This window comes from Ascaphus truei, chromosome 2, assembly GCF_040206685.1.
Source record: "Ascaphus truei isolate aAscTru1 chromosome 2, aAscTru1.hap1, whole genome shotgun sequence".
In the NCBI taxonomy this organism is placed as follows: Eukaryota; Metazoa; Chordata; class Amphibia; order Anura; family Ascaphidae; genus Ascaphus; species Ascaphus truei.
The window spans coordinates 53,602,752-53,628,503 of record NC_134484.1 but is presented as its reverse complement, the minus strand read 5'-3'; the positions used below and the strand labels follow the sequence as shown (position 1 = coordinate 53,628,503).

Here is a 25,752-nt window from a genome sequence, read left to right as displayed (position 1 = left end):
CATTGACTTCTATTTGCAGCCCATAGTGATCCACATGCCCTCCTACTTTCGAAATACAACAGACTCCATAGCCAAGTTGTCTAAATCCACTGTTGACCTCAGCTCTGCCATACTAGTAACACTTGATACCTCCAGTCTGTATACAAACATACCGCACCAGGAGGGAATGGATGCAATCAGACACCAATTTGGTGTTTTCTCTAGTCATGCAGGACCACCTCCGGAGTTCATTCTACTATTGGTGGAGATTATCTTAAACAATAACATTTTTCGGTTCGAACATACTTTTTATCTCCAGTTGATGGGGACGGCTAAGTGGTCTATATGGCCCTATCATATACAAACCTGTTTATGCATGAATATGAACAGATCCATCGTCTCCACGACGCCCTGCACTCAGACTGTATCAAACTTTACACTCGCTACATAGATGACATCTTCATGGTGTGGGTAGGCGATGAGGAACAACTGCTGGAATTTATCTCCCACATCAAATCAACCATAAAGTTCACGTATGCTTATAGCAAACAGGCGATAACCTTTCTGGATAACATGGTGTATAAACAGGATAACATGCTCTGCACAGGGATCTTCTGCAAACCTACGGATAGGAATACACTCCTGGATGCTAGGAGCCACCATCCCATACCACTAAAAAGGGGCTGCCAGAAAGAGATACTGCTTGCCCTAGCCAAAACTAAAAAACTCACCAGAGAGGAGTTGTTGACGCCAGTGGACAGACCACAAAAGGACACATAATTTAACATTGTGACTACTTATAGCACTGCGTCCAAGTTAATCAAGGACAGTGAGACCAGCAATTGGCATAGCCTGGCCAACGACAAAAAGATTGGCCAGCATTTCTCCAATCCTCCCCTATTATGCTACAAGAGGGGTCAGAGTGTGGGAGATCTACTTACACAGTCTGATCCAACAGACAAGTATGCGGCTAAATCATCGTGGCTGAAGAAAACAGTGGGTGTATTCAAATGTCATGGCTGTATCAACTGCCAACACATGATTATGGGCAAAACCTTTGCTCACCCGAACAATGGTAATTCCATTAAAATCCTGGACTTCCTGAACTGTGAGTCTAAATTTGTGGTATACATTATCAAGTGCTCCTGTGGACTAGTCTATGTGGGCAAAACCACTAGAATGTTAAAGGAGCGTATTGCCATGCACAGATCAACCATAAGAAAAGCTCTCCTTGGCACAGATGTGGGTGATGATTTGAAACATCTTCCTGTCGCTAGGCATTTCAAAGAGAAAAAACACAGCCTTGCGAACTTCAGGTGTATGCCTATCTTACAAGCACATATCCCCAGTCATGGAGGCGACAGGAATAAACTCCTACTGCAATTAGAAGCAAAGACTACTGATACAGCCACCAGTATTAAAACGCTTACATGGAAAATTCTGGGAGATTCTGGGGCAGTCTCACAGTAAATGCCTCAACATTGCTGCAACATTGTCTGAACATTGCCTCAACATTTCTGTGAGATTCATAATGGCCCATTGGATTAACATAGCGGGGGTTCCCTGTAGTACTATTCAAACTGAATGGGACTGCAGGGACCCCGGCTGTGTTAATCCAATGGGCCATTAAGAATCTCACAGAAATTTTGAGGCAATGTTCAGACAGTGTTGCAGCAATTTTGCGGCATTTACTGTGAGACTGCCCCAGAATTCTCAGAGACAAGAGTTCTAATACTCATGGCTGCATCTGTATATATAATTTGGGGACCATGTCACAAAGGGGGATGAATGAGGACCTTCATTTGGGTTGCTATCTGTAATTGCCCACATGGATTTGCCTTATTGACTTTTGACTTATACCCCACCAGTGTTCCTTGTTCATTTGATTATGTCTGGTTCTTTATTCTTTATTCATTTTTCCTGTGTGCCTGTTGTTGGCACTGATGCCCTTTGTGTTCACACTTGCCTATCTGTCCATGTTGCCTCTCGTTTTTACAGAGATATGCCCCACTCCCTCTTCCCCAGTGTGTTCCTTTTTATTCACTATGTGCACACTACACTGCACTTCACTGGTGACCAATATGCTATGCAGGCTTTGCTTGTGGATGTCTTTCAGCAGGTACTGCTTCCAGCATTTGGACTGTGCTGCATGCGTAGTATTGGGGGTTGCCCTGACAAAAGAGGACTCAGCGCTTGATTAGCTGTTGCTTCCCACAGCTGATGCATGCTCCAGAACATGGACCTCAGAGACAGCTAATCTAAGATGGCCTACGGCAGAGTTTTGCAGACACTGCAGGCAGCACCTGTATTGTGCTGTGTGCTGCTTGTGGAGGATTGGTGGTTGCCTAGGCAATGAATGACTCAGCACTTAATTAGCTGTCACATTCCACAGCTGTTGCACACTCCAGAGCATGGACTGTACAGACAGCTGATCCAAGATGGCCGACGCCAGTGCTTTAGAAAGTAGGAGGAACATCAGATGGCTCTAATTAGCATTGTGATTGATTTCAGGTGATGGGTTCACAGGGTTTAGTGTATTTAGTCACGGTAAGGCAGGCATAGGCTTCACTGCACACCCCCAGGAAGAAGATCCCTCTTGGGATGAAAACGTCAGATTTTTGTGTCTGTTTCAATACATTATTTTGCTTACTTACCTCTGAGTGCTGTCTCTCTTTGCTGTTCTGTTGCCCTGCTGGATGGTAACGTAATATATATAAATATATATATATATATATATATATATATATATATATATATATATATACATATACGTATACATATATTATATATGTAGAAAAGATGGGCATTCACAAAAAATGCTTTTTAACACTGGCAGGAAGGTTGACATGCTATTTGGAAGAACACACAAACTGTCAAGAATATGAAGGACAGAACTAAATATTTTCACAGGACTACTGTATAAGGCAAAGTTAACCTCTGTACCTATTTTCAATACGTGGGCATATAGATAAACCACCACCTAACATTTGGTTTATATATTGATAAATTGATATCTAAAATATATGCCTCCATGAAAATACAGATGTGGCAAAGTAGGATGTTAGCATTGGAGTAATGTACATTGTCCTCATTTACAGTAGCTGCCAGACTTACAGTACATGGATAACTTATCCAGTTTCCTATGTTAAGATCTTCTTACTATACTTGGTTTATAAATTAACAGACTACTTGATTTCCTGAAAATTGACACTATCTGAAGAATAAAGACTCTAGACTAACACTTTAAATATCTTTGCACTTGAGTTTGTCCTTTTTTTCTGTTTCTATGCATGTATCTGTTAGCATACTTGAAAATAAAATTCACTTCTCAATGTATCTCGTTTTAAGACTTTACAATGTGTTTTCACAGAATAAAATGAGTCTTATGGGTCACATATTGAGGCAAAAATTATGCAAATCTGCGGCAAATCAGTAGAATTTGTTTTGCCATAGATTTTCATCACTTTTGCCTTAATACTGTACATTGACCCCAAAATGTTTAATTAACACAAACAACAAAAAAGATAAAGGTTGCTAATATAATTTTCTCCCACTGAAAGTCCCAACAATCTTAAGTGGAGACAGAAATGTCATATGTAGTAATTATAGATAATTACTGTATTTTTACTTTGATTGATTAAAAAAAATAAATAAATAATAAAAAAATATATATATATATATATATATATATATATATATCTATATCTATATATCTATCTATAGATCTATCTATATATCTAATCTATCTATATATCTATGAGGGTTAAGCTGTATATAGATATATATATATATATATCTATATACAGCTTAACCCCATTATAGCGTGGTCCTCGGGGGCCACCCGCAACCACCGTGTTATAAACAAGGTCGCGGAAAAAAAATGGACGCCGAAAAAAAAATTAATTTTTTTTGTGGTTGTACTGTGTCTGTCGGAGGGGGAAAGCTGAGAACTCTCCCAGCATTACTAGACCCGGTGGGGCAGCGGCAACAGCACACAGCACTTACCCAGCATCTGGCATCTCTTCTCCCTATCTCTGCTTCCTGCTTCTGCTTCCGTCTTGCGAGAGCAAGCTCCCTTAAAGAGACAGTGTGTCTCTGTGTGTGTGTGTATTTGACTGTGTGAGACTGTGTATGTGTGTGCAGTGTGCTGTGAGTGTGTGCAGTGTGCTGTGAGTATGTGCAGTGTGCTGTGAGTGTGTGCAATGTGCTGTGAGTGTGTGCAGTGTGCTGTGCGTGTTTGCAGTGTGCTGTGAGTGTATGCAGTGTGCTGTGAATGTATATAGTGTGCAGTGAGTGTGTGCAGTGAGTGTGTGCAGTGTGCAGTGTGTGTGTGCAGTGTGTGTGCAAAAAAAACAAAACTTAAAAAAAAAAATTAATTCGGGGTCCACGCTCAAACCGCATTATAAGTGGATCCGCGTTATATCGGATCGCGCTATAACGGGGTTGAGCTGTATATATATATATATATTTATATATATATCTGAGACAATTTACTGAAAAAATACATCTAACCTGGTGATGATAAATACCATTGGTACAGTATTATTCCTGGTTTATCATTTCTGATACTTTTCCAGGATACAGATGTAAGGTGGCATCTTCTATCTATTAGCAGCCGTCGCACATGTGTTGCTGAACCACGGACCAAATGTCAAGCATTTGCAGCACATTGCTTGGCAGGGGGTAATGGCCCATCAGGATTAAAACAGCGGGTGTCCCCGCTTCTGAATGTGACTCCCACTGTGTGAATCGTACCGGACCGCATCAGTCTGAAAGAGATGCGCAGTGAAAGTAGATAGAATCAGTCACTCTCTCTGCGCACCTCTACGAGGCAACCATGCGGCTTTTATTTTGATTTAATAACATATTATTAAAGCAGCAATAAGTAAACTGCATTAATTTCAGCCTAGGGAACCCCCTGCTTCCTGAGTTACAGGCCGCGGTCTGGGCTGCTGGTATCTCCTGTGCGTTTAAATATCCCGGTCACGTAATAAGGGAGATTTGAACATTCACACAGATACATTCACAAGCCTGTAACTCGGGAAGCAGGGGCTCCATGGGGCTGAAATTAATGCAGTTCAGCTTCAGAGAACAGTAAAGAGTAATGCTGTTGTGTGCTCCGGAGTGCGCTATATCCAATAAAGGATCAGTGTAGTGAAAAAGGTGAACAAAAGAAAAGTGCGCAACAACAATGTATAAATAACGTGATAATTGTGATACAATTAAATAGGTGACCTTGTGTATAGTATGAAATATATGAAGCGTCTGCAGCTGTGACACCAGGGATGGCTCTGGTCCCCCCTAAATGCACACAAAAAAACAAGAAACACAGCGCACAACGCTCATAGTGCATTAAATGATATCTTTAGTAACCAAAATAAGAAGGTAAGTATTGTGCGTACATAAAACAAAATTTAAACAAGCATTTCAGGGTTATTGTTACCCAAACACCAACGGACGCCTGTGATGGTCTCGTGGCTCTCTCCTTCTCACTCCAATAACCTCGGTGTAGGGCCTGGAAAGTCTCCACTCCAAACATTGGTGTTTTGGCCTCTCGCCTTAAAGAAAGGCTAATGCAGCTTCAGCAGTCCAGAAAAAGACCTCCGCTTGTATGCGTTGTGCCCGTCACTGCATAAGTCTCGTATGTAACGGAGCAGCGGAGTACACGCGGTTTTTCGTCCTGGTCGAGCACTTCCGGGTCTGTGACGTCACAAGATCGCGAGACTTCGTCGCAAGTCTGCAGGACACCGGATCGGTTCTCTGGGAGTGCTGGGATATAGAGGATTCGCAAATGTTCTCAATCCAACGCGTTTCGAAACCACAGAGGGTCTCTTCATCATGGAATAAAGACTAATGAGTCTATTGGCATTTTATATACCCCTCCAGCGTCACTGATTAGTCCCTCAATTAGGGTTTGAGCCAATCGCAACGCAACGAGGAGGAGTCAGAAAGCTCCATGGCAACAGAGAATGCATCCTAACAAAAAAACTAAAATCAACTTTATTTAAACATATAATGACAAACAATTCATAAAAAGATGACTCTAAAATGAAGAAAAAAAGAATTAGTACACACTAATATTTGTAGATGTGTTAGAACATTTAAAGTGATTAAATGTACCCCTGATGAAGAGACCCTTTGTGGTTTCGAAACGCGTTGGATTGAGAACATTTGCGAACCCTCTATATCCCAGCACTCCCAGAGAACCGATCCGGTGTCCTGCAGACTTGCGACGAAGTCTCGCGATCTTGTGACGTCACAGACCCGGAAGTGCTCGACCAGGACGAAAAACCGCGTGTACTCCGCTGCTCCGTTACATACGAGACTTATGCAGTGACGGGCACAACGCATACAAGCGGAGGTCTTTTTCTGGACTGCTGAAGCTGCATTAGCCTTTCTTTAAGGCGAGAGGCCAAAACACCAACGTTTGGAGTGGAGACTTTCCAGGCCCTACACCGAGGTTATTGGAGTGAGAAGGAGAGAGCCACGAGACCATCACAGGCGTCCGTTGGTGTTTGGGTAACAATAACTCTGAAATGCTTGTTTAAATTTTGTTTTATGTACGCACAATACTTACCTTCTTATTTTGGTTACTAAAGATATCATTTAATGCACTATGAGCGTTGTGCGCTGTGTTTCTTGTTTTTTTGTGTGCATTTAGGGGGGACCAGAGCCATCCCTGGTGTCACAGCTGCAGACGCTTCATATATTTCATACTATACACAAGGTCACCTATTTAATTGTATCACAATTATCACGTTATTTATACATTGTTGTTGCGCACTTTTCTTTTGTTCACCTTTTTCACTACTCTATTGCTCTTGGTGCTGCACAATTTCATTTCTACCTGTCACCCCTCCTCCAATATGGTGTGGAGTCTGGTAAATTGTAGACAGAAACGTGATGCTAACTTTGACCTATTATTCTCTGATAATCATGTAGTGGTCCCTGAGAGTGAGGATACGAGGGGTTCAGTTGAGAAGCATTTTAAAGTTTTAGAACAATTACTCTTGACCGAAAATAAATTGCATCTTGAAAAAAGAACAATTCAAAAATATGTAGAATGTGATAGGGCCCCTAGGGGCCTACGTATTAAAAAATTACCTACTTTCGGTAAAGATGATGTACATTTCATGAAGGAGTGGAACAGAATTTTGGATGACTGTTCCATGGCCCTCATGAAACTTATTATTTATGAAAGAACCAAGTCATTAAAAATTATTGACAAAGAGGTAACAGATGTTGTTAAATTACTTGAGCCACTTGTAATAGAACATGACTGCTCAGAATTAGAGCATGACCTCCGCATGAAGCTCGAGCATGCGGAGGGGGAAATTTTGAAGAAGAAGCACGAGAAATTTTATAGGGATAAGTCTGATTATGACAATAACAGACAGAGAAATTGGGCAAAAGATGCTGAGAGGGGTAGACCCTCCAAAACTCAATCTCAAAATAGGGAAGGCAGGGATTCTTCCTATTCACAAAATAGAGTCAACAATACACATAGACATCAAAACCCCAATTTCCACCCTGCCAATAGAGGATGGGAGAATCAATATTATGGGGAGAGAAGAGGTCCCCCCAGATTTGATGAACATTTCCCTCCCCCTAGATATGAAGGGCATTTTAGAAATCCCAATTACAAAGGGAGGAATTATATCCCCAATTTTAGATATGGCCAGAAAGAATTTGATACACATAGGGATAATAGGCCCTATACACCTATTGCAAAAACCCAATCTCCAGCCCAGCACTCCCCGTCTTCTTTTTTGGACTCAGTCAGAAAAAGACATTTGGATCCAAAGAAGAAGGGGGAATGTGTGGAAACCTCACAAAAATCTCAGGTAGGGGAGAGAAAGAAAAGAACCCTACCAGAAGAGGAACTAGAGGAGGGGCCAGATTTAAAGAAAAGAGGCTACGAGAAAGATGTGTGACATCTCCCTCTCGTGGAATTTTTAATTTATCCTCAGTTATTTTAACCACTGACCAAAAGAAGGTTCTAGACAGAGGTTTGACCTTCTCACGCTCATGCCTACCGAACTCATTTCAATTATACACTGACCTCCAAAAATTCATGCGAAACCTCACATTAAAGAGACACTTTATTAAACTAGATAAGGAAGGTAATGAAGTTCCAAATAAAACAGGAGTTTCTATTGTTCCACCTGAGGTTGCTATAGGTGAGAATTTAGAACTCACACAAGGTTTGAGACACACGCACTTTAAGGGGAAATCCAAATTTTACCCCTCCCACTCTAAAGGTCACCATGTTGAGACTTTTTTCAACATGGTTATTAATGACTTCACTCTAATGAGTAGTAATATGAAGTCGAGTGACATAAAACATAATCTCACTAAAAAAGAAAGTCTAGCATTAAAATTCTTGAAGGAGAATAATAATTTGATAATTAGACAGGCGGATAAGGGAGGTGGTGTCGTTCTACAGAACCGAAAGGACTATGAAGGAGAAGCTTTGCGACTCCTGAATGACACCACTTCATACTCTAGGCTTAAAAAAGATCCAACAGTGGATTTTTTAAATTTACTTAGATCACTGTTGGATCAAGCATTAAACTCTGGTGTTATCACCAAGACTGAGTATGAATTTTTGTTTACAAGTTCCCCCAAGATCCCGATATTTTATCACCTCCCAAAAACCCAGAAATCAATAACAAATCCCCCAGGCAGACCGATAATTTCGGGAATAGATAGTCTAACAGCCAATTTGTCCCAGTATGTTGACCACTTTTTGCAACCCTATGTCGAAAAACTCCCTTCCCATCTAAGGGACTCCACGTCATTGCTCAATTTGATACAAAATTTAAAGTGGAAGGATTCGTATAGATGGTTAACTTGCGATGTGCAGGCCCTATACACCAATATACCACATCAACAGGGCCTAGCATCGGTTAATTTCTTTCTATCTAGCGATGCTGAATTACATGATTTAAATAAAAACTTCATTCTGGATTCCATCCACTTCATCCTGAAACATAATTATTTTATGTTTCTGGAGGAATTTTTCCTGCATGTTTGCGGAACTGCGATGGGCACCAGATTTGCCCCCAGTTTCGCAAACCTGTATATGGGAGAATGGGAGCATAATAGCATCCTTAATAACAATCCCTTTAGAGGAAATATCATTATTTGGCGTCGCTTTATAGACGATATTATATGTCTGTGGGATGGGGACCAACATTCTGTAAGCCTTTTTTTGAAGTATATAAATAATAACAACAGAAACTTGACATTTACCCATGTGGAAAGTGTCAAGGAAATTAACTTCTTAGATTTAAATTTGAGGGTGTCTGATGAGGGAAACCTCATAAGCAAAACTCATTTCAAGGATGTGGATTCAAATAACCTCCTGATGGCCTCAAGTAACCATAAAAAATCTTGGATTCAAAACATACCTGGGGGCCAATTTTACAGGTTGAGAAAAAACTGTAGTTTGGACACAGACTTTGAAAAACAGGCGGGTGACTTAACCTCAAGATTCTTAGAAAGAGGTTATCCCCTTAAAAAACTAACTGATGATCTTGATAGGGTGAGAAAAATAGATAGGAATCAAATGCTAGTTCCAAAAACTAAACATCAAAAGAAACAAACTGTAAGTGAGGAAAAATGTAATGTTGCTTTTATTACAAACTATAATTCTATGACTTCACATATAGAGAGGATTGTAAAAAAGCACTGGTCAATCCTGTCAAATGACCCAATTTTGGGAACACATATCTCTAAGTTCCCAAGGTTCATATATAGAAGAGCAAAAAATCTAAAGAATGCTCTGTCCCCTAGTGACATAAATATTAAAACTATACCTGTGGGAGAAAAAAGATGGTTAAATATTAAAAAACCCTGTGGAAACTTCAAATGTGGAAAATGTTCAGTGTGCAAACACTTACATTCCAATAGTAAAACTTTTGTGTGTCCAAAAACTGAGGAAATTTTTGAAATATCTGATTTTATTAATTGTAATTCGGATCATATTGTATACTTAATTGAATGCCCGTGTGGCTTGTTCTATGTAGGGCGCACTAAACGCCAATTAAAAACACGTATACAAGAACACATACGAAATATAAAAAATGGTCTGTTAACTCATAGCCTCTCTAAGCACTATGCCTTACATCACAATAAAGACCCCATGTCCCTGCGCTTTAAGGGTATCAAACACGTCCCTAGGAGCAGAAGGGGTGGGGATAGGGTTAAGGATTTATCCTTTCAAGAGACCTTCTGGATATATAAATTGGGCACATTATATCCGGGAGGTCTCAATGAGGATATAGATATATGGTCCCTTTACTGACTACCTCACACTGGTGATATAGTTAGGATATGCATTTTAAATAACATCTATATTCTGAGCTGGCACATTTAAAAAAAAAAAAAAAAAAAAAAAAACATTTTATTAATTCTAATTTATGGTTTTAAGGTATCTATGGATTTTTTAGCTCGTGCTTCCTTTTCAAATGCTTTTGTTGGTGTTTATTTTAATCACTTTAAATGTTCTAACACATCTACAAATATTAGTGTGTACTAATTCTTTTTTTCTTCATTTTAGAGTCATCTTTTTATGAATTGTTTGTCATTATATGTTTAAATAAAGTTGATTTTAGTTTTTTTGTTAGGATGCATTCTCTGTTGCCATGGAGCTTTCTGACTGCTCCTCGTTGCGTTGCGATTGGCTCAAACCCTAATTGAGGGACTAATCAGTGACGCTGGAGGGGTATATAAAATGCCAATAGACTCATTAGTCTTTATTCCCTGATGAAGAGACCCTCTGTGGTTTTGAAACGCGTTGGATTGAGAACATTTGCGAACCCTCTATATCCCAGCACTCCCAGAGAACCGATCCGGTGTCCTGCAGACTTGCGACGAAGTCTCGCGATCTTGTGACGTCACAGACCCGGAAGTGCTCGACCAGGACGAAAAACCGCGTGTACTCCGCTGCTCCGTTACATACGAGACTTATGCAGTGACGGGCACAACGCATACAAGCGGAGGTCTTTTTCTGGACTGCTGAAGCTGCATTAGCCTTTCTTTAAGGCGAGAGGCCAAAACACCAACGTTTGGAGTGGAGACTTTCCAGGCCCTACACCGAGGTTATTGGAGTGAGAAGGAGAGAGCCACGAGACCATCACAGGCGTCCGTTGGTGTTTGGGTAACAATAACCCTGAAATGCTTGTTTAAATTTTGTTTTATGTACGCACAATACTTACCTTCTTATTTTGGTTACTAAAGGATCAGTGTGCCTGGATCGGGGGAGGTTAAACAAGAGGTGCGTCTGGAAATCTAGAGTATCCAGGAGATATTAGTAGTACTGCGACCATTCTCCTATTCAGACAATAAAAGTTTCCAAGCGTATGGAGACTGTCCTAAATTCCGTTGGGGGACCGAGTATGGGATAATGGAGATAAGGAAAAGCTGTCATACCTCCTAGTATAAACCCCTCTTGATCTCCGAGTCCCGCTGTATGGGAATATTGAAGACCGCACGTCAACGGAAGAAATGTCTCCTCCCCGCCCCTATGGTGCCGCCAAAAGCAGAGAGGTAACAGCAATGCTATAACGATAATCAGGGTACTCACATGACATCCAGGCAATCAACAGATAAGAACTGTAGAAAAAACAGGCTACCTCAGGTAGTGCAAAAATAGAAAAGGCTTTATTTAGAACATTAGTAGATGGTATTCATGACAGAGAAGTCCTCCCACATTTTTGACGCAAGTGTTGCGCTTCCTCAAGGAGTAAAGGACTAACCAGAAGTGAGCACCTTTATGTGTGCTGAGTAATTAAGAAAACCACATCAAACGCAGCTGAGTGTGACCTAGCAGTTTGAACACATTAGTTTGACTCAATGTAAATTAAAACATCAGATGAACTGAGACTAACAAATACAATCATATATTAAGAGAGACAATACATTTTGACTTGCATGGTCAATGTGTATACCATTGCTAGTTAATCCATCGATATATTTATGGACTAAAGTCAATCTTAAATTTAAATTCATCAATGTATCTTATTCTATTAAATATAAAATATAAATGTTGTCATTTTGAGAAAATAGAGCATTGTGAATCTATAATACATTTATGACAAATGAAGCATGATAATTAATGCTTCTAAAGTTAAACAAATGTATATTGAAAGGAAAATACATGCAAGCTGAGACATGGAATATATCCAGCAATGCAATCAATATCAATGTAACATGAATATGAATAACTATAAGGATTCCATCTCCAAAAAAGTGGTAGTGAATATAGAGAAAGTTAGATAATAACAGCCCTTAGAATAGTATCAATATATTTAAACAAAGTATTTAAACCAAGATTGTGTAAAGACATCTCAGTGTATACCTAAATTATGAGTGAAACAGACTCAGACAAATCTTTAGCTTGGACTCTATCTATGAAGGGTTGTAACCAAAACGAATTGACTATTATACACACAAAAATAAAGAATAATTGCTGATTACTACACAGTATGAATTATTAAACCAATATTTTCCCAGGCAGATACAGTATGGGAACAAAGTGCAAGCATCAAGTAATGTTCTTGATGCTAAATATACACAAATAACAGTATTTAGCCTCAGCTATGGGCGCTCAACCAAAGAATTCTTAGTCACAATAAAAACATCATATACTGCACCGACACACTTTATTCGAGCAAATACCCAGTAGGTACCTGGCAGATACCTGGAATGCGCCGCTCCTCACCTCTGACAAGCCCCGTTGCGTTTGCCTTCCCAGCCTGGGTTCATGCCTGGCTGACGGGCGGCTGATCTGTTAAATGATAATGATTAGGATTTAATAGGCTGCAATGCTTCGCGTGTCTACCAGATGGCATAAATTCATGAATTGTAATGCAGTATATATATATATATATACTGTGCAGTATTGCAGCCAGCGGGAATAAAATGCTTCAATCCCTGCTTGGAAAATACCTCAATGCACTCGGGCAGAAAACAGTCACAAACCTCAATACACCCGGGTATACCCGAATTCGTGGGACTAGCCGAGCTCGAATAAAGTGTGTCGCCAGTGTATATAAAACACATAGCTATTCAAACCATGGAGTAAAATGTCCAGTCCAATGATAGAGGGTGCTGCTAGCTTCAAATGTAGGGAACAACCCAGCGTTCACCGAAGGTACTATAGTAGAAAAAAACAAGAATACAGAGCACACCTCATAGTGTAGTATTAAAATTTACTTGGCAAGAAAAAGATAAAAACGCACTTACAAAAAATCAGTGGAATATATGCACTGAATACGAACACTCCAGCAGTTAAGTAATCAGGGTTCACTGCACGGTCATTCCTCCCTACTCTGACGCGTCCGTCAGTTCCTGTGGGTTGGGGCTAGTTCTTCACAGTCATGGGGACTTCCGCATCACGTGGGACTCGTGTCACGCGTCATTACGTCGTGACGTCACTGCTGCAAAAGCACCCAGCATCACAACAACACAGGGAGGAGCTAGGAGGATGGTAGCGTTCGGAAAGACTGCCTAGCCTTTCCCACGATTCCTCCTTCATTCTCCTTCACCTGCAGCTCCACCTTCTAGATTACCACTGTCTCCTGCAGCAAACCAAAACCACCCTATGCATTTCAAGGCGTGTGCCTCTTCGTCAGGAGTGTGGTTTTGGTTTAAGATAATGAAATATATATATTCCTGCCTCATTTGCATATATTAAGGTAAAATACACGGAAATAAATAATATAAATAGTATAGTATACTTCATTTAAGTTTAGTATCCATATGCATATGAGGCTGGAACAACATATAGAAAATGTGAATGTATCCAAGCAATATTAAGCAATAACAGCATATGATATTACAATTATCCTATTAGAATCATAAATATACATATAAAATAAAGGAGTCCCTCAGTTCCTCCAGACAATTAATTTAAAATACAAATAAATACTTTAATAACAACATATTATAATAAGTAACTGCAAATCAACTTCTTAGTCTATCATTAACACTTATAACTCTTATCGTACTCTTATTTTTCTCCGTACAGAAATATCCTAGTGTATTATTAAGCAGACATCAATTTAAAGAAAGGAGGCCAAGTAAATCCCTTCGTTAAGACCATTGGGGGATATTGTACCTAGTTGGTGAATCCAAAAAGTCTCACGTTGTTGTAGCCTTGGGAATCTATCCCCACCTTTTAAACCTAATTTAACATGTTCTATCCCTATTCATTTCAGGCTACTTGGATTCATATTATGTCTGATTTTGAAGTGTCTTGACACTCCGTGAGTGGTGATCCCTTTCATAATGTTTCCACTACACTGTATGTTCTAAAAATCTTTGTTTAAGGGTGCGCTTAGTCCCTCCGACATACTGTAACCCACATCCACATTCTAAAAGGTAGACTACATATTTGGTTTTACAATTAATAAAATCTTGAATGGACTGGGTTGTATTAAAATTATTTGATTTAAATTTAACTTGATTATCCTGTATAAATTTACACGTGATGCACCTGCCACTGCATTGATAAAAGCCCTTAAGCGGTGCTCCTCCAATAGTTCTTAATTTATCTATTCTTGTTTTGGGGAGTGTGGGTGCTAGAATAGTTTTTAATGTGTTTGCTCTACGGAAAAAACTTTAGATTGATCAGGGAGAATTTTATTCAAAATATTGTCGCACTTTAAAATCTTCCAATGTTTATCCATAATTTGTTTTATCTATTTGGAAACTCCATTGAATTTAGTGATAAAAAGTACATCTTGATTATTATCCATTACCATTTTATTCTTTGTAAAAATACTATCAAGATCAAGAAGCAATGCCCTATTAAAAGCCTTATCTATGTTTGTTGAACTGTGTCCCTTCATTAGAAATGTTTCTTTTAATTGTGCTGATTGGGTCATAAAATCATTCATTCTAGAACAATTTCGTCTTAGTCTTTGGTACTGACCATACGGTATATTATTAATCCACCTTTTGTGGTGATTGCTTGTGGCCTCCAAATACTTGTTGCAATCCACCACTTCATGAAAAGTTTTTGTTTGTATAGTTAAATCCTCATTTGTAAATAAAACCAAATCTAAAAAAGCTATACTATGTAAATCATAATGATAAGTAAATTTGAGAATAAAAGGATTGTTGTTCATAAACTCAAAGAATAAAACCAATTTGTCTAATGTTCCCTTCCATATTATTAAAATATCATCTATAAAGCGACGATAAAATCCTAAATATTCTAAGAATGGATTGTCATTCCAAATGAACCTCTGCTCCCAGAAACCCATCATTAAATTCGCATAACTAGGAGCATAAAAATTCTCATTAAATCTAAAATAGTTATGCGTTAAAATAAATTGGACACATGTTAGTGGTACTTTTTAAGAATAGATGTTAGTATCTCTACCATACAAAGAGAATTTATTCTAACATGTGTCCAATTTAACTTAACGCATAACTATTTTAGATTTAATGAGCATTTTTATATTCAAACAAATGGAACAGCAATGGGCACGACCTTGGCTCCTAGTTATGCAAATTTAATGATGGGTTTCTGGGAGCAGAGGTTCATTTGGAATGACAATCCATTCTTAGAATATTTAGGATTTTATCGTCGCTTTATAGATGATATTTTAATATGGAAGGGAACATTAGACAAATTGGTTTTATTCTTTGAGTTTATGAACAACAATCATTTTAATCTCAAATTTCCTTATCATTGTGATTTACATAGTATAGCTTTTTTAGATTTGGTTTTATTTGCAAATGAGGATTTAACTATACAAACAAAAACTTTTCATAAAGAGGTTGATTGCAACAAGTATTTGGAGGCCACAAGCAATCACCACAAAAGGTGGATTAATAATATACGGTATGGTCAGTTCCAAAGACTATGACGAAATTGTTCTAGAATGAATGATTTTATGACGCAATCAGCACAATTAAAAGAAACATTTCTAATGAAGGGACACAGTTCAATAAACATAGATAAGGCTTTCAATAGGCTTCTTGATCATGATAGTATTTTAACAAAGAATACAATGGTAATGCATAATAATCAAGATGTACTTTTTATCACTAAATTCAATGGAGCTTCCAAACAGATAAAACAAATTATGGATAAACATTGGAAGATTTTAAAGTGCGACAATATTTTTAATAAAATTCTCCCTGATCAATCTAAAGTTTTTTCCGTAGAGCAAACACATTAAAAACTATGCTAGCGCCCACACTCCCCAAAACAAGAATAGATAAATTAAGAACTATTGGAGGAGCACCGCTTAAGGGCTTTTATCAATGCAGTGGCAGGTGCATCACGTGTAAATTTATACAGGATAATCAAGTTAAATTTAAATCAAATAATTTTAATACAACCCAGTCCATTCAAGATTTTATTAATTGTAAAACCAAATATGTAGTCTACCTTTTAGAATGTGGATGTGGGTTACGGTATGTCGGAAGGACTAAGCGCACCCTTAAACAAAGATTTTTAGAACATAGGGGAAACATTATGAAAGGGATCACCACTCACAGTGTGTCGAGACACTTCAAAATCAGACAAAATATGGATCCAAGTAGCCTGAAATGAATAGGGATATAACATGTTAAATTAGGTTTAAGAGGTGGTGATAGATTCCCAAGGCTACGACAACGTGAGACTTTTTGGATTCACCAACTAGGTACAATATCCCCCAATGGTCTTAATGAAGGGATTGACTTGGCCTCCTTTCTGTAAATTGATGTCTGCTTAATAATATACTAGGGTATTTCTGTACTGAGAAAAATATGAGTAGGATAAGAGGTATAAGTGTTAATGATTGAGTAAGAAGTTGATTTGCAGTTACTTATTATATGTTGTTATTAAAGTATTTATTTGTATTTTAAATTAATTGTCTGGAGGACCTGAAGGACTCCTTTATTTTATATGTATATTTATGTTTCTAATAGGATAATTGTAATATCATATGCTGTTATTGCTTAGTATTGCTGGGATACATTAACATTTTCTATATGTTGTTCCAGCCTCATATGCATATGGATACTAAACTTAAATGAAGTATACTATACTATTTATATTATTTATTTCCGTGTATTTTACCATAATATATGCAAATGAGGCATGGGTATATATTTGTAATTATCTTAAACCAAAACCACACCCCTGAAGAAGAGGCACACGCCTTGAAACGTGTAGGGTGGTTTTGGTTGGCTGCAGGAGACAGTGGTAATCTAGAGGGTGGAGCTGCAGGTGAAGGAGAACGAAGGAGGAATTGTGGGAAAGGCTGGGCAGTCTTTCCGAACGCTACCATCCTCCTAGCTCCTCCCTGTGTTGTTGTGGTGCCGGGTGCTTTTGCAGCAGTGACGTCACAACATAATGACGCGTGACGCGAGTCCCACGTCATGCAGATGTCCCCATGACTGTGAAGAACTAGCCCAACCCACAGGAACTGACAGACGCGTCAGAGAAGGGAGGAATGACCGTGCAGTGAGCCCTGTTTACCCAACTGCTGGAGTGTTCGTATTCAGTGCCTATATTGCACTGATTTTTTGTAAGTGTGTTTTTATCTTTTTCTTGCCAAGTAAATTTTAATACTACACTATGAGGTGTGCTCTGTATTCTTGTTTTTTTCTACTATTATACACACAGAACATCGAGGCGAGGAGATATAAATATCATAGTACATAGAAATAGCAAGCAAAATAACCTCACCGGGGAGGAAAGACAGCGGTCACGGCCGCGCAGCAAGTGAACAAGGCTGGACTGTGCTGTGAAAAAATCTTCTTTCTTTGAGAAAGGCCCGTTGTGACTGAAACGCGTTAGAGTTGCGGGGGATGCTTCCCTCTCTCTCTTTTTTAACTTCCATGTTATAATAAAGAAGATTTTTTAACACAGCACAGTCCAGCCTTGTTTACTTGCTGTGCGGCCGTGACCGCTGTCTTTCCTCCCCGTTGAGGTTATTTTGCTTGCTATTTCTACCATACAGCTTGGAGCATGCCGCAGATCAGACGGATTTAAAGACATATGTGAGTCATTTATTCTTCATTTGTTCCTTCATTGTGGATTCCCCCAGGCGTTGTGGGTTACACTATGCGTGATTAAAGGGGTCTGGGTGGGTCCACGGACTTCCCCCTGACATCCCCAGACAATCACTGCTATACCACATACCTAATAGGGGTCATTTCATATTGTTCCTCCACACCCTGTCCATCTGGACACAGCAGCATTCTTTATTAGTCAATGTGGTTTTTAAACAAAGCCCTGCAGCATTGGCTTATTGAGTGGTGAATGTCCCTCAATGTTCTCTCTACCTGTACATATAAATAGTACAGCTCAACCCTGTTATAGCGCGTTCCGCTATAACGCAGATTCGCTTATAACGCGGTTTGATCGTGAACCCCGAATTTAAAAAATAAATAAAAACACTAATTTTTTTAAGTTTTTTTTTTTGCACACACTGCACACACTCACTGCACACACTCACTGCACACTACATACATTCACAGCACACTGCACACACTCACAGCACACTGCACATACTCACAGCACACTGCACATACTCACAGCACACTGCATACACTCACAGCACACTGCATACACTCACAGCACACTGCATACACTCACAGCACACTGCACACACTCACAGCACACTGCACACACACACTGCATACACTCATAGCACACACTCACAGCACACTGCATACATTCACAGCACAATGCATATACTCACAGCACACTGCACACACTCACAGCACACTGCACAAACTCAGCACACACTCACAGCATACTGCATACACTCACAACACACTGCATACACTCACAGCACACTGCACACACTCACAGCACACTGCACACACACACACTGACACACTGACACACATACACACACAGTCTCACGCAGTCAAATACACACACACACACACACACACACACACAGAGACACACTGTCTCTTTAAGGGAGCTTGCTCTCGCAAGACGGAAGCAGAAGCAGGAAGCAGAGACAGGGAGAAGAGCTGCCAGATGCCGGGTAAGTGCTGTGTGCTGTTGCCGCTGCCCCGCCATGTCTGGGAATGCTGGGAGAGTTCTCAGCTTTCCCCCTCCGGTGAACACGGTACCACCACAAAAAAAATGGAAAAAAAAAATTTGGCAGTCATTTTTTTCCACGACCCCGTTTATAACGCGGTGGTCGCGGGTGGCCCCCAAGGACCGCGCTATAATGGGGATAAGCTGTATAATGAAAGTTTTGATATATTTTATAACAGCCTACAGCAAGGAATAGTGTACTGATCTAATAATACATCCTTCTAAGCAAATTATGAAGCCAACCAACATAGCAATATATTGCGACAAATTATAGAGCAAGACACAGCATCAGAGGAAGCACCCCAGATCCCACTCAGATTTGAGTCCATGAGGTTGGGGTGTAGCCAGAGTGAAGATCCAAAATGCCTCCCTTTGATTCAGTATCCTAGCCCTGTTGCCACCTCTCATGGGAATTGGAAAATGTTCCAACACTGTACATTTAAATGAGAGAAGAGAACCTGACTGATATTCCAAAAAAAAAAAATGTTCACAGACACCACATTCAGTTTTTGGATCTCTGTTTATTTGTAGATCTTGAGAAAAAAGTTCAAAGTGATATTTACCGGAAAGACAATTCCCGCAATGCATTGTTACATGCAGGGAGTTGCCACAATAGATTCCTCTTCAAAGGCATACCTAGAAAACAATTCCTACGTCTTCGTAGAAATTGTTCTTCAATTGATGATTTTAAGATCAGATCTCGTGATTTAAAAGAATGTTTCTTACAAAGGGGTTACAATAGTCTAGATGTGAACGAGGCTTTTGAGTATGCACTGTCACGAGACAGAACAGATCTTATTACTATGGCTAATACCAATGCGAGTATTGATATGAGTACTCAATCACATACTGTTGCCAATGAACCACCTTACTTTATCACTCAGTATATCAGCCAAGCTGCAGCCATATCGGCTATTATCAGAAAACACTGGCGAATTCTCTCTCTAGATCCCCGTATTCATGATATGGTATCCAGTGATCCGAAAATAGTTTTTTCCAAATCTCAAATGATTGGTAACCGTATTTCACCCAGCATGTTCCAAACAAACAGTATGATTAAAAACAAGGGATTTTTTCCATTACTGAAGGGTTCACATAAATGTGGACATTGTAATATTTGTCCTTATGTCAAGAAAACAACAACTTTTGAGAATAAGGACAAAACTCACAAATATGTCTTCAAATCCTTTATTACATGTCAGACGAATCATGTAGTGTACCTTCTCACATGTGGCTGTCTTAAACAGTATGTGGGATTAACCACGAGGTTATTAAAAATACGCATACAGGAACACGTAAGATTAATTTCTAATAAGGACACCAACCAGGAAAAGGAGGAAAGTAATCCCTATAATGTTTGCACTCAACCTCTTAAACAGAGCCTTATTTTTTCTAAAAGAGGTGAAACTTCACCTCCACTGATGTGTATTTTATTTTAATTTGCACAATTTTATCTTAAAACCTATATTCAGATAAGTGTATCAAATTAGTCCTATATATAAATGAGACCAATTTGACAATAATGCCTTTAGTAATTTACAAGGTGTATTTTGGTTCTCACACGCATAAAGGTGAGATAAAAGTGTGCTAAAGTTAAAAGAATTGTGTAGTGTCGGTCGTGAGTCCCCAAACTTAAATAAATATAGTGCACTATTAAGGTACAAACATATATATCATTGTGTACATTTAGTGATAAATTGTGATATATATTGTTAATAAAGTGATTACAACCTTGCGTCCTTGTGATTGCGATTCGTGTGGTTAATCTTTTCTTGGTTTTGCTTCCTAATAAAATATATATGAAGCAAAAAGGTACATTCCCTTGTTTTGAACTTAGTATCTATATCAGTAAACGGTACTTTAATTAGTACAGGGTGTATTCATTTAAACAGCTTCTAATGGTCTGCTATATGTACACATGATAGTTACATGTGCCCATAGGACACTTAAACAGAATGTTTTCTTTTAGCAAGTGCTTTTTATTCTCCTCAGATTACACTGCTCTACGTTTTAATGCACACAAAATATCATTGTATGCTGCAGGTTTTTAGCATCAGTGGTATCTTGTTTTCCTTAGTAACGCTTGTGACTTGGTTCCCACTTGTTAGTATACATATATTTTGTGCTGCATATATTAGACGTGAGCACATAGAAGAGCTGTTGGTTATGTGGTTAATTGGAACTCACATGGTGCTAAATAAAGCACTGTGTCCTTGCTGTTCCTAATACCCTCCGATTGTCTCCTTAGTTCTAAAAGGAGTATATGCAGAATCCTAACTGCTAGTGGATTCCTTCACGGTCCACATCTTAGTAACACTTGCTATATAGATACATAGAATTGTTTCTTAGGCAAATTAGACTCGCAACCTTTGTTGCAATCTCGCTTAGAGAGGAGATGACTATGACGTCATCATCACCCGACGCGCGTTTCGTTCACTACCGGAACTTCATCGGGGGTGGGTGTGACTCACTAGGTTTCCCGGTTTTATGTCCTTGGGTTTCCATGGTAACCCTAATTGGAAAGGACGCAACAGGGGAAGTGTATCGGAGTGATCAAAAGGTAAGGATCTATTCTCCGTTGTGCTACACTGACACCTAGTGGACAAATAAAATGAAATAAACTGTCTCATACAGGAACACGTAAGATTCGTTTCTAATAAGGATACCAACCATCCAGTTTCTAAACATTTTTTGAAAGGTCAATCAGGTTCTCTTCAGTCATTTAAATGCACAGCTTGGGAACATATTCCAATTCCCACGAGAGGTTGCAACAGGGCTAGGAAACTGTATCAGAGGGAGGCATTTTGGATCTTCACTCTGGGTACACTCCAACCTCATGGACTCAACTGCGGGTGGGATCTGGGGTGCTTCCTCTGATGCTTTGTCTTGCTCTATAATTTGTCGCAATATATTGCTACTGTGTGTTGATTGGCTTCAGAATTTACTGTGAAGGATTTATTATGAGATCAGTACACTATTCCTTGCTGTAGGCTGTTATAAAATATATCAAAACTTTCATTATACTATTTCTATATACTATGAGATGCATATCTCCTCGTCTCGATGTTCTGTGTGTATAATAGTTTATTCGTTTGGGTTACAACCCTTCATAGTTAGAGTCCAAGCTAAAGATTTGGCTGAGTCTGTTTCACTCATAATTTAAGTATACACTGAAATGTGTCTTTACACAATCTTGGTTTAAATACCTTGTTTAAATATATTTATAGTATTCTAAGGGCTGTTATTATCTAACTTTTTCTATATAGTATACACTACCACTCTTTTGAGATGGAATCCTTATAGTTATTCATATTCATGTTGCATTAATATTGATTGTGTTGCTGAATATATTCCATGTCTCAACTCACATGTATTTTCCTTTCAATATACAGTACATTTGTTTCTCTTTACAAGCATTAATTATCATGCTTCATTTGTCATAAATGTATTATAGATTCACAATGCTCTATTTATTCAAAATGACTAAATTTATATTTTATATTTAATAGAATAAGATATATTGATGCATTTAAATTTAATATTGACTATTAACTAGCAATGATTACACATTGACCATACAAGTCAAAATTTACGGTCTCTCTTAATATATGATTTTATTTGTTAGTCTCAGTTCATGTGATGTTTTAATTTACTTTTAATCAACATAATGTGTTCATACTGCTATGCCACACTCAGCTGCGTCTGATGTGTTTTTCTTAATTTCTCAGTACATATAAAGGTGCTCACTTCTGGTTAGTCCTATACTCCTTGAGAAAGTGCAACCCTTGCGTGAAACGCGTGGGAGGACTTCTCTGTCATGAATACCACCTACTAATGTTCTAAAGAAAGCCTTTTTTATTTTTGCACTACCAGGGTACCCCATTTTTTCTACTGTTCTTATCCGTGGATTGCCTGGATATCGTGTTAGTGCCCTGATTATTGTTATAGCATCGCTGTTACAGCTTCGGAGACCCCCTGCTTCAATAATATGTTATTAAAATAAAAGCTGCACGATCACTTATTAGAGGTGCGCAGAGAGAGGGATTGATTCTATCTACTCTCACTGCACGCCTGTTACAGATAGATGCAGCCCGGTAGGATTCACACAGTGGGAGTCTCATTCAGAATCAGGGACACCTACTGTGTTAATCCTTATCGGCCATTAGTCTGGTCACGGGGATTTCCATGAGCACGCGAGGGCTAGGACTGTTCCCTTGGCGGAATTTTGTGCCGACTGAGTGACCAACCATCACGCTACAACTGTAGTGCCACTATTCCAATCCTATGCTATACACTTCTGCATCACTATTTCAAACAGGAAATGTTATTAAAACAAACAGTGATGTTGACATGAGCACTATTGGATTGGGCATTTGGAATTGAGTGTGTTTAGTGAGGTAATACTTTGCATATTGTATCAAAGTTTAAACCAGTTTAATAATCTTTTATACAAGTCTAGCCCATCTTCCCCCCCTTAATCACAGATCGGGTCCACTAAGATGTTCTGGGGTCTGGCTAGGTGTCTCTGTGTGGTGCATACCTGCTGGCAACAGGAGGGCCTGAGTCTCCCACGAGGACATGGGGGATAACAGAAACAGGTTACTGGGGTGGATGCCTTCATTCTGGTTCAATGGTTCAGCGCCTCAATCTATAGTAAGCCCCAGGAATGCGGGATGGAATCCTTACCAGCGAGATTCCCCACAGGGATGAGAGATTCCAGTCTCACACAAGGATTATCTTTAAATGCAGCAGTCTCTTTATTCTCTTGGGCAGCAGCAGCAGCAGCCGACAGGTATAATTGATGCACAGTCCACTAACTGTTCTCCCTTGTGATGTCCCTGCCACCACTCTGGATCAAAGGCATCCAGAGTGGGGCTAGTACTTCCCTCACCCCCTAAGCAGGGTGAGAGGTATTTGGTTCCACCTCACTAACTGTAGCTAGATCAGCTCTACTCATGAGCTGATCACTCCTCTCCTCCTAACTCACTATCACTACTGTCAGACTGACAGAACACACACACTAAATAGGAAATGCACTGCTCTTTTATGATCTCAGCAGGCCCCGCCCCTGTGTCTCTTGCTTTGACACAGGGTTAGGTGACCTACCTCCTCCACTCAGGGCAGTGCTTGAAGTGGGGGAAACCCATGATAACTCCTGGCACCTGCCCTTACCAGGGATTATACCAGAAGGAGGATAGAACTATAGCCCCATTTCTTACCAGGGCTACACAAGGTATCTGTTAATACTGCAACATGAAAAAAAAAAAAAAAAAAAATAATCAGCTCTATGCATAAATTGTACCAGATCAATTTTTGTGGTAGAACCCACAGGGATTTCTTTAGAGAGAAACAAGAAATTCAACAAGGAATTGTTAGGAATGATTATGCCTCTAAGGTTTTTGTTGAATATACAGTATTGCCATTTAAAGATTGATTATTTATTGGATATATATATATATATATATATATATATATATATATATATATATATATATATATATATATATATATATATATATATACATAAATCTATATCTATACATCATATATACTATATGCACATTTCTTGGCTTGGGGTTCATGGAACCTTTCTCGCTACAAAAACATTGCATACCTTCATATTTTATAGGTAAGTGATTGTAGTAAGATGGTGCTAAATATATAGAATACTTTCATATTTACAAAACTACTTGTGCTGTCTATTAATAAATGGACTGCCACATTATATTCCTACATCATAAATATGACCATTGACATTTTAAAAATAGGATTCAATGTTATTTTCCAACTAATTTAACTAAATAATCTTTGACTTATGTACATTATAATATATAGCACTTTTTGTTACATAGCATGCCAAATCAGAATATTTCCTTTTTTTTTAATGATAGTATTTTCCCAAAATCTATTGTGTGCTTTTGTTTTGAGATTGTTACTGCAATCACAAAATGACTAATTCATGCTTGATGATAACTACAAAATAATAGGCATAAAAATGTTTACTGCTCTGTAACACCATGGTACAGTAGCACTTAAATGTAATATTAGGAAATATGAAAAAAATATTGTATATTTTTAATTTAATTACTGTACATACCTATGTATCTTATCCTGAATCCTTTCTTGTTTGTCCCGTGATCTGCCGACCATCGTAGAAAGACTTCATGCCCACTGCTGGTTATATTAAAAGTAGAAGAATAATCCCCACTTAAAGAAATGAGCAGTTGGTGGTGGCTATTTGGTCCTGGTAAAAAAAAATGAAGTTTTAGATTAGTGTATAATAATAATAAAATAGTAATAAAAAAGTTAACTTTATTTCATATAGCGATTTTATCCCAATGGGACTCAAAGCGCTTCTCAATTAAAATATAGTGCGCATTAAGCAGCATTATAAATATTATTTTTGCGGATACTGTTTGCTAAACATTTTCAAAATGAGACAAGCGTGCTGTGCAAAGCATTATATACATAATATACATAAGGTCTAGTTACCGTCAAAAGCTTCAAGTATGTCAAACTCCTTTTCCGTGTGAAAGAACTCAAAGAATAAGGTGATGTTATATCCCTTTTCAACGCTAATGCTCCATGCGCACATCTGAAGATTTGGATAACTTTCAGGAAAGCCAGGACTCAAAATGATACCTGTTGAGTCCAGAAGCATTTCATTGGCTGGGCACAGCACTGTAAAGGACAGTGAAAAAAAG

General features: G+C 38.7%; 1 protein-coding gene across 6 annotated transcripts in view; it reads right to left on the bottom strand.

Annotated features, from left to right (window-relative positions):
- Nucleotides 1-25,752, bottom strand: part of CSMD3 (CUB and Sushi multiple domains 3) — a 1,548,521-nt gene that overhangs the window by 178,223 nt on the left and 1,344,546 nt on the right. For all 6 annotated transcript variants that reach the window (XM_075582415.1, XM_075582410.1, XM_075582412.1 and 3 more), the window contains 2 exons: nucleotides 25,541-25,729; nucleotides 25,146-25,292 (listed from right to left, as the gene is read on the bottom strand). In XM_075582415.1, the coding sequence (XP_075438530.1) occupies nucleotides 25,146-25,292; nucleotides 25,541-25,729 (336 nt within the window). The remainder of the gene's footprint in view (nucleotides 1-25,145; nucleotides 25,293-25,540; nucleotides 25,730-25,752) is intronic.